General features: G+C 38.4%; 2 protein-coding genes across 10 annotated transcripts in view; one reads left to right on the top strand and one right to left on the bottom strand.

Annotated features, from left to right (window-relative positions):
- The window catches only part of LOC131192168 (uncharacterized), a 29,370-nt gene extending 26,236 nt beyond the window's left edge, over positions 1–3,134 (top strand). For all 5 annotated transcript variants that reach the window (XM_058171073.1, XM_058171081.1, XM_058171063.1 and 2 more), the window contains one exon: positions 504–3,134. In XM_058171073.1, coding sequence (XP_058027056.1) covers positions 504–625 — 122 coding nt within the window. In that variant the 3' untranslated portion in view covers positions 626–3,134. The remainder of the gene's footprint in view (positions 1–503) is intronic.
- A 508-nt stretch (positions 3,135–3,642) lies between these two features.
- Positions 3,643–19,255, bottom strand: part of MAP7 (microtubule associated protein 7) — a 107,218-nt gene continuing 91,605 nt past the window's right edge. For all 5 annotated transcript variants that reach the window (XM_058171032.1, XM_058171016.1, XM_058171041.1 and 2 more), the window contains 8 exons: positions 15,763–15,946; positions 13,860–14,052; positions 12,178–12,273; positions 9,562–9,612; positions 9,421–9,463; positions 7,785–7,920; positions 4,998–5,230; positions 3,643–3,796 (listed from right to left, as the gene is read on the bottom strand). In XM_058171032.1, the coding sequence (XP_058027015.1) occupies positions 3,786–3,796; positions 4,998–5,230; positions 7,785–7,920; positions 9,421–9,463; positions 9,562–9,612; positions 12,178–12,273; positions 13,860–14,052; positions 15,763–15,946 (947 nt within the window). In that variant the 3' untranslated portion in view covers positions 3,643–3,785. The remainder of the gene's footprint in view (positions 3,797–4,997; positions 5,231–7,784; positions 7,921–9,420; positions 9,464–9,561; positions 9,613–12,177; positions 12,274–13,859; positions 14,053–15,762; positions 15,947–19,255) is intronic.

The following is a 19,255-nucleotide window of genomic DNA, read 5'->3' as shown; positions in this document are numbered from 1 at the left end:
TGTGAGCTCTGTGCCTTGCTTTTTTTTGCTTTTTTTTCTGCCTCTGAAAACCTCCAAAACAGAACTTCAGAAAAAAAGCCTCTGAAGCTCTGTTTGGGAGCTTCTTTTCTGAAGTTTCATTCAGCCTCTGAAACTGAGAAGCTGGGTGGGGCTACATTCAGAGTATAAGACACACCCAGATTTTCACCCCCTTTTTGGGGGGGGGAAAGGTGCGTTTTATACTCCAAAAAATATGGTATATGATGTATAAGAAACAGGAATATGCATGAATTTCTTAACAGGATCTTGAAAAATCGTAACATCAAAGCAGTTTTAAACATAAATAATTTAAAGTTAGCCTATATTTCATGACGTTACTAGAATTTTATAGATTGAATGTAAATCCTTAGACAATAGCATCAATCCAATATGAAATAAATTTATAGACAAGTGTAAACGGTTGTACCTTCCCACATGAAAAGTTCTGCAGTCTAATATCTGAATACCTTTTGTCTTATATGAAGATCCAGACTTTTTGGCAGCATTCAGTAACAGTGAACTGAAGAAGCACCTTGATGAAATTTGTCAACAGACTGAAATTATGCAAGAGCTTCTCAGTGTTGCTGTTGGACATATGGAGGCATGAGAGACACTTCCAACCTGCACATCATTAGTCAGAATGGAGATCATTAGCCTCTGAATAGGCACCTGAGCTAAGATATTGGTATCTCAGGTTTAACAAAGCAGCTTTGGGTAAATCCACAACAGCTGCATACATAAATTATGATGTCTGTTATTTGGGTAGAAATGAAAGGGACATTTCCCCGCTCACAAGGCATGTAAACAGAATCCATTGAAAATGATTCGGTTTGTGATTATATAAAAAAATATGCCACTGTTGTCTTATCTTTGCATTCATGGATCAGTCTTATAGCAATAATACTTATATACCGCTTTACAGCCCTCTCTAACAGAGTCAGCATTTTGGCCCCCAACAATCTCGGGATTGTTTTACCCACTTTGGAAGGATGGAAGGCTGAGTCAACCTTGAGCCTGGTGAGATCTGAACTGCCAAACTGCTGGCAGCCGGTGATCAGCTGAAGTAGCCTGCAGTACTGCACTCTAACCATTGCACCACCACGGCTCTTATAGTTCTAAAGACAGTTGGACCAGTCTAAACATAGTTCTGTCATACAGTTGCTGCAATTTTAACACCATCCTTGCTGATTTGTAATCTGCAGATCTCTGCAGATGCAGATAATCTTGCCCTAGGATACACTTTGGCAATATTCTTATTTTAATAAACTGAATTTGGATTGTTTTAAGAGCTTTGAAATGGGGGGGGGGGAATCTCCGCTAGCAAACAATTATGTGTATGCAGGTTTCCAAGATAAATTTGTGAAGCTTTTACTAAAATGGGCATTTTTAGAAAAATGTATTTATGTAAAATGGTTGTGGTGTTGTGACTGCTTTAAGATGCTGTATATTTGCATATAGGCATGGCTGAGTAATCACGTCCTTGGCTCATTAACGGATATGACTTCAGGGAAGGGAGCTAACCATTCCCATCATATTAGAACATGTCAAACAGGCAGAAATAATGGGAGACAGGTGGTTCCGTAAATGACAGTTGCTGGATCCAAAGGTTTCTATGTATGTGCATATTTGTGTTAAAACGCTCTGTAAGTTGAAAGATCTCCTGGATGACATGGGGCTATCCACCAAAGAGGACATACTGTACCTAGTTGCACAAAGAAACCTATTCAGAAGCTGTTTCTATACATATATGAAGTGCATATGCTCAAGAGCTCTTACTTTAATTCAGCTCTTAAAATTGAATTAAATTGATTATTGTATCCTATTGAAAAAAAAATCTGAATGTTTCCCTTACATAGAAGATTATTGCTTGCTTTGTGCTACTAAAATCAAATGTCTGGAAGCCATATCCAAAGTTTGCATCTAATCTACCCTGTTTCCCCCAAAATAAGACATCCCCTGATAATATGCCCAATAGGGCTTTTGAGTGCATGGCAGTAAGGCCAAGCGCTTATTTCAGGGTTCAAGAAAATATAAGACAGGGTCTTATTTTCGGGAAAACATGGTAGTTTTGAGTGATTCTGCAGTTGTCTGCAAACATAGTAAAAAATGAAAGCATCCACATAAGCGTGATCTCCAATAACTTCTTGTGCTTTTGTTTTTGGGCCTTTGAGTATTGAAAATTGAGCTGCAGGACACACAGTGGCAGCAAAATACATTTTTCACAAGAAACAAAACATGCTTTCTTCTTGTCAATTTATAGCTGGAAATGCCCACATGTGTTTCATCTCTTATTAAATTGGATTTTTAAATTGTTAGAATCTTGTTTATAGGAAGCAGCATAAAAGTGTTATAAGTAAACAATATTTTAGAAGAGAAGAATGTTGTAGGACACAGAAGAATAAGAACTGCCTCCTGAGATGGAAATGGTCCTCTGAGTCATATGCAGCATTTCTTCTAGGAATCGGCTGTGTTCCTCAAGGATTGTTGAATCTGTTCCTCCCATTAGACTGCAGGAAGACCAACTCTTAGCTCCCTCATTAGACAATGCCTGAACTTCTCAAATAACTGAATATTATCTATTTCATGTAATCACCATTCTGCAACACTATAATATCACAGACCAGGTCTTAGTGCCTTAGAATGAAAGATGGAATATCCCAAGTATTAGGGGGCTTCTGAACCCAGCACCATTCTTGCTGAGATTCAGCCAAAACTCTTCCTCCCTATCCAACTCTAATGGCTTCCAGACATCTAGACGGGACTTCAGTAACATTTCCTGTTCAGCCTATACGATATGGAGAGCATTATGGGTAAATTCGCTGCATCTTCATTTTTCCAAGTCTGGAAAAAGCTCATTGACTTCTGAGAATGACCTTAAGCCAGAAAGCTTTGTTTTATTTGCTGAACTGTCTGCTAATTAGATAAATTAAGAAAAGCCAAACTTGCATTGTTAATTATAGCCACGTTTTTTTATTGTTTATTTTGTACTCAACAAAATTAATAAATACATTATCTAAGATACAATAGGCTTTTTTTTTCCATTTCACCTATGAAAAAATAATGCTTTCAAATTTTTTTTTTTCACATTTTAAAACCTGTCATGTTATTTTATTTGTAAAAGAAAATGTGAGAAGAGCATAGTGATGGCTAAATATACAGAATGTCCATTTAGGAATTACATTTACAAGAACCTGATACAGAAGCCTATATTTTGCCCCCATAATTAATAGTTCTCTGCAATAATATTTAAACCAACTGGTTTAAACAAAACAAAAAAAAAACACCCCTAAAGCCCCTCCCTGTAGAGCAGTGAGGTGTTTACTTTTCAAGTATTGAATCAGTAAAATGTAAGATTTTTTTTGCTGATTTTACAGTGTGCCTTTTAAAACTACCCATCCTCAAAACAAGACAAAACCAACAGGTTCATTATCCCAATCAGCCTGTTATTGTTAATCTAGTTACCCTTTTCTTCAAGAATTGCTGAAAATATCAATTATGCTACATGAAGCAGTTTTTGAAACAGAAGACACAATTCTCCCCTAATAGTGAGTTCTAGTGATAGAAAGGCAATCCAAATCTATTTCCAATATATTCTTCTGCTGGTTTTACTATTTGTTTTCTTAAAAAAAAAAAAGAAAGAAAGCATCCAAGAAATCTTTAGAAAATTCGAGAGTGACAAAAAAAATATAACACTCCTTCATACATGGAAGGAATCCCATTGGCTTGAGAAGGCTTTTTCTTCGCCTTTGATAATTCATGAGGAGATCTTAGACAACTTCTACAAAGGAAAGCCAATAAAGAAAACATTAGCAACGGTTCCTTTACAAAAGTACAAACAGTCCTGTCACGGATGATGATCATGGTGATGGTAGATGACTTGGATCTTATTAGTTCCAATGACTAGAATTGCATGTAAAAAGTTCTCATGAGTGGAACAGGAGAAATCAAGATAAACCGCTCCAAACTTGATTGCAGAAACTATGACTTCAGTAACAGAGTGGTCAATGCCTGGAATGCACTACCTGACTCTGGAATTTCTTCCCCAAACCTGCAAAACTTTAAGCTTAAACTGTCTACTGTTGACCTCACCCCATTCCTAAGAGGTCTGTAAGGGGCGTGCATAAGTGCACCTGCGTGCCTACTGTCCCTGTCCTAATATTCCTTTTACTTACTCTTTTCATGTATCCAAATTATGTTTTACCTTTTGTTATCTTATATATGATTGACAAATAAATAATAAATAAATAATATCTGCCAATTCCTGTTTCCTCTGAAGCTCTCCTATATGTTCTGAGCACTTGCTGAAAGGGTTTTGAAGCAGCAACTAAAGCAGTGTGGGACGTGGTGCTAGACCTACAGGGAGAAGGGGAAATTGGCAGGAAAAAAACCCGTCAATCATTCTATCATTCTGCTGGTGATGCCACCATTGGATCAGAGTGGCTTCAGGATTAGGGTAACCCTAACCCTAACCCTTACCTTAACCCTATGCACTAATTATTAAGTGCAGGAATAGTTCCATTCTATGGTAATCTCACATAAACTGAACAAAGTTCCTGTTACATGGAGTTATGAACCAGAATAGAAAATTTTCACTGAAATACCTTATAACGAAGGAAATGCTACACATGCTGAAATCACTATTTTTATATATCTGTTACTTGCTTTTTCCTACTTTTATTAAAAGTATTTAACCCTTAATAAACTTGCTTTTGTATCAGAAATACATTTTATAATTGAAACCATTTTTTAAATAAATGGTTTGAAATTCAGATCTGTGCCCTCTCCTACGAGCCTTGCGCAATTCATAATCAAGCTTCTATCTCTCTCTGTCTTATTCCAGATGCAGGTTGCTCTAAGAACCAGGATTACATATATGTTTATTGCAGATTTTATAACCCTTTATTCTTTGCTCTTAATAATACTCAAATGAGGCATTTGCTAGATTTGTTCCAGGGCATGCAATTTAGAAGCAAACCTACCTGCTGTCTGAGGTGTTTGAACATTGTCTACCTGAGGCAATGACCCAAGTGCCCCATTCTCTTCAAAGGCCAAGATGGGAGTCAAAGGAATATCAGAGCTATCTTCCTCTTCAGGACTCATGGCATCCAATCTTGGAGGTTTTATTCCCATGGGTAAACTGATGAGCTCTTCAAAGTTTTCATCCTGCGTAGATACTCCATTTTCATTTGAATGTTTTTGTGGGTTGAGATTACTGAAATACATTGATAGGTAACATAACTTAACTGAGAACAAACCAGAAACATATGACTATTCTAATCCAATGCTTTTTAAATTGTTTATTTATTGTAGGCTTAGTTTCCTCTACCAGAAACATTTTAGGCCATGTTGCAGGCAAATTTAAGAAATGTTTGGGAAACAAAATCTATATTCAACTTCCTCTTGCATTCTAATGGTGGCGGTACCACTACCCACATGGATGAATACTAACAGGAGGTGTTCTTAATTCAATTGACATGCCAACCAAACCTTAGAAGGTGGTAGATTTTTCTTCACACATAAAACTTAAAATTCATTCATAACGTAATAAAATTAAATAATTGGACCTTTATATTGTTGCTCCTGATAATTGTTAAGACTTAAAATTGAATTCCATGTTTGTATTATCAAACAAATACAAATGGCATTATTTAGTCAATATATAATTTATATTTGAATTAGCATACTAAATGCCAAGAAAAAATGTACAATTCTGAATGCAAATATTGCAAAAATATTTGCAATAATAGTAAGGTAAAGGTAAACATTCCCCTCGCATGTATGTGCTAGTCGTTGCCGACTCTAGGGGGCGGTGCTCATCTCCATTTCAAAGCAGAAGAGCCAGTGCTGTCCAAAGACGTCTCCGTGATCATGTGGCCGGCATAACATGATTATTGCAATGCTCTCTACATGGGGCTGCCCTTGAAGTGCACCCGGAGGCTGCAGTTAGTCCAGAATGCAGCTGCGCGGGTAATAGTGGGAGCAACCATGTAACACCACTCCCATGTAACACCATTCCTGCGCAGTCTGCACTGGCTTCCTGTGGTCTTCTGGGTGCGCTTTAAGATTTTGGTTACCACCTTTAAAGCGCTCCATGGCTTAGGACCCGGGTACTTACGGGACCGCCTGCTGTTACCGTTTGCCTCCCACCAACCCATACGCTCTCACAGAGAGGGCCTTTTCAGGGTGCCGTCCGCCAAACAATGTCGGCTGGCGGCCCCCAGGGGCAGGGCCTTCTCTGTGGGAGCTCCCACACTCTGGAACGAGCTTCCCCCTGGTTTACGTCAAGTGCCTAATCTTCGGACCTTTCGCCGTGAGCTAAAAACGCACTTATTTATTCAAGCGGGACTGGCCTAAAATTTTATAAAATTTTATTGGGGTTATTTATATTTTAATATTTTAATTCGTTTTAAATTTGGCCACCTTATAATATGTTTGTTTTAATTTCTTTTAATATTTATACTGTGATTTTTTACTTGGCTGTACACCGCCCTGAGTCCTTCGGGAGAAGGGCGGTATAAAAATTGAATAAAATAAATAAATAAAAATAACTTAAAGGTGCACGGAACGCTTTACCTTCCCACTAAAGGTAGTCCCTATTTTTTCTACTTGCATTTTTACGTGCTTTTGAAACTGCTAGGTTGGCAGAAGCTGGGACAAGGAACAGGAGCTCACCCCGTTACACGGCAGCACTAGGTATTCAAACCACCGAGCTGCCGACCTTTCGATCAACAAGCTCAATGTCCTAGCCCCTGAGCCACCTTAATAATAGTAATAATAGTAAGAAAATGCAAAAAATAGAAAACGTATAGAGTAAGTTATACTGTAGGTTGAAGTTGGTGCCTTCTTCCTCATCTTTATTTCCCCTTCTGCAAAATTTCCTGATATGCTGCATAATAAAAGTGACAGAATTTTTATTTATTTCTTTGGCTTTTTTAAAATTCCGTCTTTATTATTTTATAATAGTAAATCAAGATGGCAAACAAATATAATATTTCTTCCTCCTATTTTTTCCTGTCAAGTGGGTTGCGCCAACAAACTTATCAAGAAACAAAGTTTTGGATATATAAAGAATTTCACCCTTTGTTTTATTTCATGAGGCTACAAAGATTTTTAAAACACTAAGGTGATGCTAAGTTAATGTGAAAAAGAATATTTTCTGTATATTGAAAAGCAGATATTAAATCTATGCAACTATTCTGTCAGACTATCAATTGGGACACCTTTTTCTCCAATAATGCAAGAATGCAGATGAATAAGAGCTTTATTTCTTGTTAATTCTTATATAATATGATCTTAGTTCCCAAACATCAATATTTTCAAATGATTTATTTGCTTTTTTTTTTTTTTTTGGCTTACTGAGAAACAGTATGCAGCAAAACATTTTGACAATAAATGTTTCCCTGGGTATTTGAGAGAAATAATAGATGATTGAAACAATAAACACCTACAGCTAAAGGAAATAACCTCAAGAAGAAGAACTAAAATTCACCATACTATTTTCTCCATACTAGGCTCAGGTTGATAGCCTGTTTGGGTAGTGATTAAGGACCTAGGTGAGAAACCAGGAGATGGGTTCTATCTCGATAGATAGATCTAGTCTTGCCTTAGGCACAAAACCAGCTGGGTCACCTTGGGCCAGTCACTTTCTCTCAACCCTAGGCAAACTACTTCTGAAAATCCTGGTCAAGAAAACCATAGGGAATATTCCAGGCAGGTTCTGAGAACTGGACACAATTGAACAGAAGGGGAAGGATCACATTTCTTACCTGTCTAAATTTACTCTGGGCTGGTGAGAAATGAGCACAGGTGTGAGAAGTACCATTTCCCCATTGCGTGGAGTTTCTGCCATACACTGAACCTGAGAACCCATTACAGGGCTTAACGGAGGTGTAGAGCCGCTCACTGGTAGAAGGAAAACAAAATGGACTGTAAAATTGTATTTATTTAATGTAGCAGAATTGAGAACATTGCATAGAGAAACATAGCTTCTCAAAACTCTGTTCTCCTCTATGTCCCCTTTCCTATGTGGGGTGGGGGGGAATAGCAATAAATAGTCATCAGAAGTATAAAGCATCCTTTCCATTCTGAAAAGTGGTTTTTTGGAGAGTAGTTGCGTGCAATCCTAAATACAATATTCAATACTGTGGGGGAAAATAGGATAGGATCCTCGGCAGCTACTGCTTGCCAGTAAAGGTAATAGTGAACCAACTAGATCAGCTGTTCTCAACCTGTGGGTCACGACCCCGTTGGGGGTCGAATGACAATTTGCCAGGGGTCGCCTAAGACCATCGGAAATATGGGAAGTATACTTGCGAGTCGAAGAATCTCGCTCTAATGTTTGACTCCACGAGCCAGCTGCAGGCTCTTCAAATCGCTAGCCGAATTCGGCTTCAGGCACGATGAATTAAAAAATTACATTGCCTTACACAATGTAAGCCGCCCTGAGTCTTCGGAGAAGAGCGGGATATAAATTCAAATTAAAAAAAAAAAAGAGAGAAATCTTTGCTCTGATGTCTCCCTCTCAAGCCAGCTGCAATCACTCCCAATCACTAGCCTAATCTGGCTTCAGGCGCGATAAACTTAATAGGGGAGGAGTCTCCACTTTAATGCCTTCGTCCTCAAGGCAATCACAAGCAGTTCAGATCACTAGCCAATACAGCTTCAGGCGTGATAAATTCAAAAAAACAGTTTGCCGCTTTTTCCCCCCTTCTGCGGTTGGAGTTGCCACATCGTGGGGAATTGTATTAAAGGGGTCACAGCACTATAAAGGTTGAGAACCACTGAACTAGATTAATCCCTTGACCCACTGTAAAACAATTTCTTATGCCTATTCCTTAATACAGACTAATGCTAAGGCAAAAGCCAAGAGAAATTTCAGGGATCTGATTCTATCTGAATAGTGAAAAATTAATTCCTTTTTAGTACTAATGAAAAATGTAATATTCAACTAATAACAGGGTTCGTTTTATAATAGCCTTGTATAAAACAGTTCCTTATAAAACTTGTTTGCTCAGAAATCATACCAGGTAAATAGTGAGCTGACATTTCAATTGTTTAATAAAAAGGAACTAAGGATTTTATTTCAGTAGCTCAATTGTAAACAAAACTGTAATCTAGATCAGAAAATGATATAACTTAGTATTTTGTTGGTAATGATTGAAACTAATGATCTAGAACTTGATTTATTTATCACTGAAAAATTAATCACAGCGCTATGTTTCATTTTGTATATAATTATACGCACAATGGAATAATATGCCATTACAAGTATTCATGTGTCAAATCACCTACTTTTCATTAAATACAACCAGGTTATTAATGTTTAAATGATTTATTACTTAATTCTTTCTTAGTCATGCTCTAAGTTTCAGTGTTAAGCTAACTATACATCAAAAGTAATACCTATTTCTTTTGCTATCACTCCATTCTGCTGCTCATCTGATTTCTGCAAAATAAAAAAGATTTTACTTAAATATCTATTGCAGAAGATAATTAAATATATAGAAAATATACTTCTAAAAAAGGAAAAAGTTCCATACATACTCTTTCCACAGGTTCTGATCGCCTAGTTCTTTTCATAATTTCCTCAAGACGCTACATAATAAAGAAAAATAATATTTTTAATGAGCATCTTCCCCATTTATCCATAGTTTATAATACTTATTAATTTCTTTTACATTTTTATGTGCCACCTTAATCAAAAAACTATAATATGCTAATGATATGAAAAATAATAATATCCCAAAATGGATGCTGATAACTATTAGTTAATTAAACTTGGAAAAATAAAACTTTCAATTATCTTCTAGATTAGGGCTGTCAAACTCCCAGCCCACAGGCCGGATGCATCACATATTGGCCATGCCCCCACCCGGTTTAGCGAAAGGGAAAAAATCCCGATATGTCATGTGACACCGCCATGACGACATGAGTTTAACACCCCTGTTCTAGATGCCCTGAGTGAGGAAGCTTTATAAACATTTGATGCTAAAGAGTTCCAATGTGTAGGAGCTGCTACAAAGAAGGACTGCCATCTTCTCCATGTTCCCTTAACTTTAGATAGTGAGGTGACTTTTAACAGGCCTTTCTAAGATATTTTCACTGGAGAACAGATTTGGCTATATTAATTATGAGCACACTACATGCAATAACCAAATTCATATCCATTATATGCTAGTTACTTTACTACTGCCACCTCTTCCTCCACCAACTTGGAAAAGGTGGTGGCCTGCAACAATTTTTTACAAAATGAACCACTCATCCTCCTTGGAAATCAGCTGGAGGAGGAAGCATCAACAATAGCAGCATAGAGCCATGGTGGCGCAGTGGTTAGAGTGCAGTATTGCAGGCTACTTCTGTTCTGCTGCCTGCTGGGTGCCTGCAATTTGGCATTTCAAATCTCACCAGACTCAAGGTTGACTCAACCTTCCATTCTTCTGAGGTGGGTAAAATGAGGACCCAAACTGTTGGGGGCAATAGGCTAACTCTGTAAACCTCTTAGAGAGGGCTGTAAAGCCCTGTAAAGCGGTATGTAAGTCTAAGTGCTAAGTGCTATAGCTGATCAGTAAGCAATTGAGCAAACATCCTCTTTGTAAGCTTCCTGCAACCCCTGCCTTTTTCAGAAATCAGATTCACTTACATTTGTTCTCTCCCTCCTCCAATCCATTATTGTCTCCACTTTAGACAAATGCATGGGTGGGTAAACTTCTTCACTTTAAGTAAACACTTCTTATTTCCAAACGTGAGAATGGAGCCCAAAAAAAAGTGGCGATGAAAGTTTGCCTGTGATGTATACTTCAAAACTTTTAGTAAGGGGTTCTCTGCTCGGTTGCTGGGTGGGCATGGCCATGGTGGGTGTGGCCTAGTAAGCCTCCTGCACCATGGGGGGGGGGAGCTTTTGCCCTCCCCAGGTTCCAGAGGCTTTCCTTCAGTCTCTGTTGGTTACCACCTTTAAAGCGCTCCATGGCATAGGACCGGGATATCTTCGGGACTGCCTTCTGTTACCACATGCCTCCCACCGGCCGGTACACTCCCATAGAGAGGGCCTTCTCAGGGTGCTGTCAGCCAAACAGTGTAGGCTGGCGACCCCCAGGGGGAGAGCCTTCTCTGTGGGGGCACCTACCCTCTGGAATGAGCTTCCCCCAGGACTTAGACAAGTTCCTGACCTCCGGACCTTTCGCCGCGAGCTTAAAACATATCTATTCTTCCGAGCAGGACTGGCTTAATAGGGTTTTTAAACATGGATTTTATTGGGGTTTATTTTATATTTTGTATTGTATTTTAAATTTAGGCTTTATTGAATAAGTTTTTTAAATAGTGTTTTTATTGTAATGTATTGTATTATTTTATCTGCCTGTTCACCGCCCTGAGTCCTTCGGGAGAAGGGCGGTATAAAAATTAAATTATTATTATTATTATTATTATTATTATTATTATTATTATTATTATTATTATTATTATTATTATTATTATTATTATTAAAAATACCCTCCCCAGGCTCCGGAGGCCCTCTGGAGGCTGGAAATGGGCCGATTTCCAGCCTTCCTAAACTTTTGTTGGCCCGTTTTTCACCCTCCCCGAGCCTCCGTGCATGCCCTGCACTTACCTGCATCCAAAACGGGCCATGTGGGGATTCCTGGGAGGAGAGGGTGAGGTGGGCGGAGCCAGCTAGGAGTGGGATTTGGGGTTCTCCGAACTGCACAAAGTCTTAGCTAGAGGTTCTCCCGAACCCCTGCAAATCTCCAGCAGCCCACCCCTGATGTATACAAACCTACTAATAACTCAAAGCTTATCCATCACATCATGAACCCCTTTGGGGGTTTCTTTATAAGCTTGTGATCATACATGAAGGCAAGAGGCTTCATGTAGATTCCTGTAGGTTCTTCCCATGATTTGGAAGTTTGGCTGCAATGGGTTCTAAATCAGAAAAGACTCCCCTTCATAAATGCTTTGTTGAGCAGGTATGTGCAAAAATCCAAAGGTGGCATTATAAGCAGCAAATGTAACTGCGATTTCAATTGTATGGAAGATAATGCTTCCAGAAGGTTTTTAAATCTATTTTAGGCCTTAAGTTAAGTCCACAAAAGTGAATTCATTGGGTGGGTCACTTGCCACATGAAAATACACCTGTGGTTGTCTGCAAGAACTGGTTTCTGTTACCTTCTTTCTTTCAAAGCGTTCTTGTTCTTCCCTCTGAAAATGTTTTTCACGCTCCAGTCGAATCTGGTCTTCTCGTAACCGAGTTTCCTCTTCCTTCTAAATTATGACACCAGAAAGGAAAATATGGACATTGATTATATTATGGCAATCGATATATATTTATCTAGTTACTTTCACTTTTGCTTTCAATTGCTGAAAAGAACAGGGTCAGAGGATGCATGGTCCCAACCTAGTTGCAAAAGGTATCTCTTGTATCCAAAGAGCAGCTTCTTTTATAATTGCAAATGAATGTATAATTTATTTACTTCTCTGTAGTGCAAACACATTTTGAAAGGTGATGAGATTCTAAATTAAATATTGCGTACTTATGTACCTTCACTCCATAAAATTAGAATACCAGTGTTTCTTGATTACTTCAACAATCATTAGCCTTTCTGATTGCACATAATCTGTTACTGTTCGTGATTTTATGTAAGGTAAAAATTAAGTGCTCCCTTTTCTATTTTGCATGATATATTAGGGAAGTATGCATCATATGTTTTAAGGCCCAAGTCACAAATATTAATGGCATTTTTCAAATGCTAAGTAATAGCAGCAGCTGGCAAGGTTCATAATTAACAAGATCAGAAGAGGCATGAAGAGGAAAATTAATGCTTTGCAATCCTGGTAAAAATTTCTCTTCTAAAAAAAAATTTTTTTTTTCAGGGAGGGAATTTCATTTGCATTGAAAAACAGCATGCAAATTAGATCAAAAAGTGCATTCAACTTCAGAAAGAATAGGTCCTAAATATACAGACAGAAGGAAGGAAATACTGTATAACCTTTTATAACTGCCAGGAGTCTTTCCAGAGAATACCAATATTCCCAAACCCACAGTCACGCATATTTTGTATACAAATGCATATTGCTTGTAAAGATTAAAAATGTGCTTTGGAGTGTCAGTGGAGGAGTGGCTTGCATAGATCCTCTTACTATTCCTTAAAGTAGCTGATCTATTCCTGCGGTATCTTGAGGGATAGTGCCTACGGAGGGAGAAGTGTGTGATGGACTATAGTGAAGTGGTAGTTTCCCTTGGAAACATTGGGGGTGGGGGGCAGACAAGAGACAGCACAGCCTTGAGCTGGACAGAAGACAGAGGAAGAGAGTTAGGTTAGCCACTCCTTAAAATCTTCCAGGATATGTCTGTTAGGATGACAATAAGGGTTTAGTCTGATGACTAAATGATGTCTATTTTGTGTCAGGAAATAAAGACTCTGACTGCATTGTTTTACATTGTTCTTGGGCTGAGCCTGACAACTGCCCTTCTGAAAGATCACACGGTCCCAGGAAAAAAACAGAATTGGTTAAGGAGTTGCAAATGCTTTACACTGACAGAAGGACCATCTGTATTAGAATAAGCAGAACAGCAGCACTGAATTCCATGGAAAACTTTTTTTTTAAAAGGATGCTTTTGGTCCAGCATTATCAAGATGGTACTTGCAAGAATGTAACGTTCTGCAGCTTTCTCTATGTATGGGACACCAACACATGTATGGGATTGATGGGACTTCAACCATGGAGTCATGGCTTCCATCTAAACTTTTTTAACTTCTTCCCTGTCCAGAGATGCCACTGTTTGCAACTCCTTGCTTTGCTTCATGCAGTTCCACAGAACAATGAGCCCTTTGGACAACATACACTACCTGCTTCTGAAGGAGTTCCATTTCCCTCCTTTCTTTCTCCTCCTTTTCTTCAGCCAAGCGGCGTAGCTCTTCCTCCTTCTCCTGCTCCTGTTCTGCTTCTTTTTGCTTCCTTTCTGCCTCCTGCTTCTGAGCTTCCTCCTCTCGGCGGGCTCTTTCCTCAGAGATCTTCTGCGCCAAGGCCTCCTTCTTTTGTCTAATGGAAACAATGGTATTTGTTAGACAAATGCATGGATGGGTAAAACTAGCGCAAAAAAAATTTAAACAAATAAAATGTCCGACGTCAGACCACCTCCAAAAATAAATAAATGACACAGAATGGAATGGAAAAAGAAGGAAATGCTTCTTCTTCTCACTTTATCTGAGGTAAATTGGAGATTATTCTTGGATTAATTTGGGAAATTTCCTTAAATAGAATCGTGAGAAATTTGAAATCTTGCTTGGTGCCAGAAACCAAATTACAGTATTCCTGTGGAAGGATATCTAAGACTATGTTGAACAAGTCTAACAAGATCCTCTGTAGCGTAGGGATTAAGGGATTGGGCTACGAGCAGGAAGACCCATATTCTAGCCTTCCTTCAGCCATAGAAGCTCATTGGCTGACTTGCAGCCAGTCACTCTCTTAGCTCAACTTTCCTCACAGGGTTGCTGTGGTGAGAAAAAAAAGAAAGAAGAAAAGCTACTTAAGTTCTCCACCTTAAGTTCTTGAACGAAAGGTGGGATATAAATCGGCTAAAGAAGTAGATTCTGAATTACTGGTTTTACTTTTCTCTCTCCAGACAGAAAGATGCCATTTACGTAGAGAATAGGAGTAAGAGTGTTCATATTCCTAACATTGCTATATCATTTCAGAATGCAGGTGGCACAAACTTGGAGATACTGCTGGAACGATTTATGAGAATGCAAAATCCAGGCATTTGTTGAAGTCAGAACAACCTAAGAGGCACTAGAGTGGCTTTTTTCTATCATGATGACCCTCCAGCATTTTGAAATACAACTTCTATCTCCCAAGTCAACATGGCTAATGGCTGAAATGATGGGAGTTTACCTCAATACAACTGGGTAATAACAGGTTAAGAAATGATGCTGTCCTTTTAAACATCTGGATCATACTGTTCATTTATTTATTTATTTTATCCATCTTTACTACTTTATAAGTAATTTAAGGTGGCATATATACCTAATACTTATTTCTCTATTTCCCCAACAAGTTCTCTGTGAGGTGGGTTTGGCTGAGAGAGAGTGACTGGTCCAAAATTACCAGCAGGCTGTCATGTCTAAGGTAGGATTAGAACTCATAGCCTCCTGGTTTCTAGGCCAACACCTTAATCACCACGCACTCATCTGCTCTCAGTTAATCAGTTTCATCTATACTAATTATCACATTAAATCTATAGAATCTAGATTGCATAAAATCTATACAATCAGCACAATCTGTACAAATTATCACATTATACTAAATAGTATAATCTCTATTTTTAAAGGGCAGAAGGAATGGCTTAGAAAGACAGGAGGAAGAGCCACTAGCAAAAAAAATACACAAGAAAATAATTCAAAGAAAATAATCTGAGAAAACATCTTGGACAAGTTCCTCCCTAATTCACATGAAGATAATGGGAAGAAGGGGGAAGCGCATTCAGACTTGCAAGGGTCTGTTACTATAGCTGTCACAACCATAAAAACAGTCCTGCGTATACGGCCTTGGTTACTTAGTCTGGTCTATGTTGTTGGGCAGACACCATTCCAGACAGAGATATCTTTTAACAGCCTGCTTCTGCTAAATCAAGGAGAAGAATAAAATATAAGCTTTATGCAAATGCTTTGTTTTGTAATCTTGGCCTGTGGTGTGTTCAAAGAAGATATGCAAAAGTGCATTTTCTCCATTAGGCAACTGTGAGTTGATCACCTTTCAATCTCTTCCTGCTCCTTTCTTTGCTGCTCGTCCCGTTCTCGTTGCTCCCGGGCGAGCCGCCTTTTTTCACTAAGCAACCGGGTTGCTTCTTCTGGATCTATTGTCCCTGCTGAAGATTTGCTACAGATGGGAGATGGTGAAGCTGCTGAAGGAACAGAGGGCAGAACTGGAACAGGCCCTAGAAGAAGAGTCAGGTTTATACCATCAGAGTTGGGATCTTTTAGAAAAAGTCATGTACAGTATACAACATCTGCAAAAGGAACATTATAAAATATGAAAATACCATTTACTAGTTGAGGTTGAGAAGTGTGTGGGTTGAGAGCAAACAAATGTAAAAGACCTGGCCCAAAAATTACAACTGATGAAATTAATGTTGTTGTTTTTTTAATTTACATTTATATCCCGCCCTTCTCCGAAGACTCAGGGCGGCTTACAGTGTATAAGGCAATAGTCTCATTCTATTTGTATATTTACAAAGTCAACTTATTGCCCCCCCAACAATCTGGGTCCTCATTTACATGTTAATATAATAATAACAATAACAACAAAGACCCAAAACAAAACAAAATAAATAATGATGTAACCAAGATAGAACAGATGAAAGAAAAGAAGCTGAAGAACAAGAAGACCAAAGAATACCTAATCAAGAAATATCACTTAGAAACAAGGAAGATCAAGGAAGCACTGGAAATAATAAAGCAGCAAATAACAGCAATAGCCAAGAAGATTAGCAGGTACAAAGCTTGAATTGCAAATTATAGACAGAACCTCCAATTTCAATCCAATCAGAAATGTTTCTATCAATCCATCGATGAAGAAACTGCAGTGAATCAGTCAATACCTGACAAGAGAGAAACAATGCAGTTCTGGGCATAGATATGGGATAACCCAAAGAACTACAACAAGGATACAGCTTGGTTAAAAGAGGTGGATAAGAATAAAAAAGAAGTTGAAATGAAAGAACTAGTAATAACAGCATTAATGGTAGAGAAAAAAGCAAAGAAGATCAAGAATTGATCAGCACCAGGTGAAGATGAACTGCATGGTTTTTGGTTGAAACATCTAACTGGTTTATTCCCACTCATTGCCAAGCAGTTTAACAACATACTACAAGGAGGTGAAATTGAAGAGTGGCTAACATCTGGCAAAACCTACCTGATAATGAAAGATCCAGCAAAAGGAGCAGCACCAGGCAATTACAGACCAATTACCTTGCTTACCAACAACTTTCAAATTGTTAACTGGTGTGGTAGCTGAGGCAGTCCTACAGCATCTAGTTGAAAACAATCTCTTTCCAACCTGAACAGAAGGAAACCACCTCAATAGCAGAGGAACAAAAAATGGAAAAATGATTTTGGAAAACTACAAGAGAAGGAAGACCAACCTGAATGTAGCATGGATTGACTACAAAAAGGCATTTGACTCTCTGCCACATGACTGGATAATCAAGTGCATAGAAATAACAGGAGTCAGTAGAAATATCAGAAGCTTTGTGTGAAGATCGATGGCACAATGGAAGACACAGTTGCAGGTCAATGATGAGAGACTTGGGAGAAGTTAATATCAAGAGAGGAATATTTCAAAGAGATTCACTATCATCACTACTATTTGTCATTGCATTGTTCCCTCTGTCAATAATACTGAATAACTCAGGCCATGGCTATCAAAAATCAAAAACATCTGCCAGATTATCCCACCTCCTTTACATGGATGATCTAAAGCTGTATGGAAAAACTCCATCTGAAATAGAATCTCTGCTCAACATTGTTTGTATATATAGACAAGATACTGCAATGGAGTTTGGATTGGACAAATGTGCCACACTCACTATCAAACAAGGAAAAATAATGAAAACTGAAGGAATCAAGATGCCCCATGAAAATAACATTAAGAGCCTGGATGAAGATGATTACTACAAATACCTCAAGCACACTGAAATCAAGAAAAAGATTAGAGGTGAATATATCAAGAGAGTGAAAAAGATCTTAAAGTCCAAACTCAATGGAGGAAATACCATCAAGGCAATCAACACCTGGGCAATACCAGTCATTAGATACACAGCTGGAATAGTGAACTGGACTCAAACAGAATTAAAAGCAATGGATAGGAAGATCAGAAAAATAATGACAATGAATCATGCTCTTCATCCTTGCAGTGACATTGACAGACTCTAGGCAAATAGGTGGGCATGGAATGTTCCAAGTACATCAGATAGTTGAAGAAGAAAAAAGGGCTTTGGACGAATATCTGAAGGACAGTGAAGAAGATGCACTGAAGTTAGTATGCCAGGAAGGCTCGCTGACTATTGGAGAGAACAAACTGGCCTCCAAGAAAGACCAAATGAAGAACAGAATGTAGGTATGGGAAGACAAAGCCCTATATGGCCAGTACATTAAAAAAAAATAGCAGGGAAAGCAGATAATAACAAGACCTGACAATGGCTAAGAGCAGGAAAGTTAAAGAAAGAGACCGAGGGATTAATTCTGGCTGCACAAGACCAAGCCTTAACGACAAATGTATACAAAGCCAGAATTGAGAAGACAGCAACAGACAGTAAGTGCCACCTGTGCAAAGAAGCTGAAGAAACAGTGGACCACCTGGTAAGCTGCTGCAAGAAGATAGCACAAACTGACTACAAGCAGTGGCAAGACAAAGTAGCAATAATGGTGCATTGGAAGATCTGCAAGAAATACTATTTGCCTATAAGCAAGAACTGATGGGACCATAAAATAGAAAAAGTCATAGAAAATAAAGTTAAATTATTCTGGGACTTCAGAATCTAGACAGGCACCTGCTACATAACTTAACCCCAGATTTACATAACCCCAGACTTAACAGATGCAATAAGAAAAACAAAAAAGTCTGGATAGTGGACGTGGCAGTGCCTGGAGACAGCAGTATAGAAGAGAAAGAACTAGAGAAGATAACAAAATACAAAGACCTACAAACAGAAATAGAACGTCTATGGCAAAAGCAAGCAAGGGTAGTACCAATAGTAATAGGTGCCTTGGGTGCAATCCCAAAACAACTGGAGCACCACTTAAACATCATTGGCATTGACAAATTTGCCATCAGTCAATTGCAGAAGGCGGGTTTACTTGGAACAGCTTCCATTCTGCAACGATATCTGTAACACCGTTAAACATCTAGATTTGCCTATCCCAGGTCCTTGGTAAGGACTCAATAGGTAGACAAAAATGCCAAACCCAGTCTGAACATCTGGCTGACTGTGAGATGATTAATAATAATAAAAATAAAAATTATGTGTTTATATTGTATTTATTTATGCAATATATATTATACGACAACCCAGTCTATATAAAATAAATCTGGGTAACTCACAAAAATAGGAGTAAAAGGGTCAAACGTTTGGAGGGTGGGGGGAGAGCCAACTTTCCAAGGCCTTCCTGAAAGATAGGGAGGTAGGGCCCTGCCAGACTTTAAAGGAGGTTGTTTCACAGGGCAGGGGCTGCAATAAAGAAGGTGA

The sequence above is a fragment of the Ahaetulla prasina genome, chromosome 1 (assembly GCF_028640845.1).
Source record: "Ahaetulla prasina isolate Xishuangbanna chromosome 1, ASM2864084v1, whole genome shotgun sequence".
Taxonomy (NCBI): domain Eukaryota; kingdom Metazoa; phylum Chordata; class Lepidosauria; order Squamata; family Colubridae; genus Ahaetulla; species Ahaetulla prasina.
The sequence above is the reverse complement of the archived record's forward strand: the minus strand, read 5'-3'. Positions and strand labels throughout refer to the sequence as shown.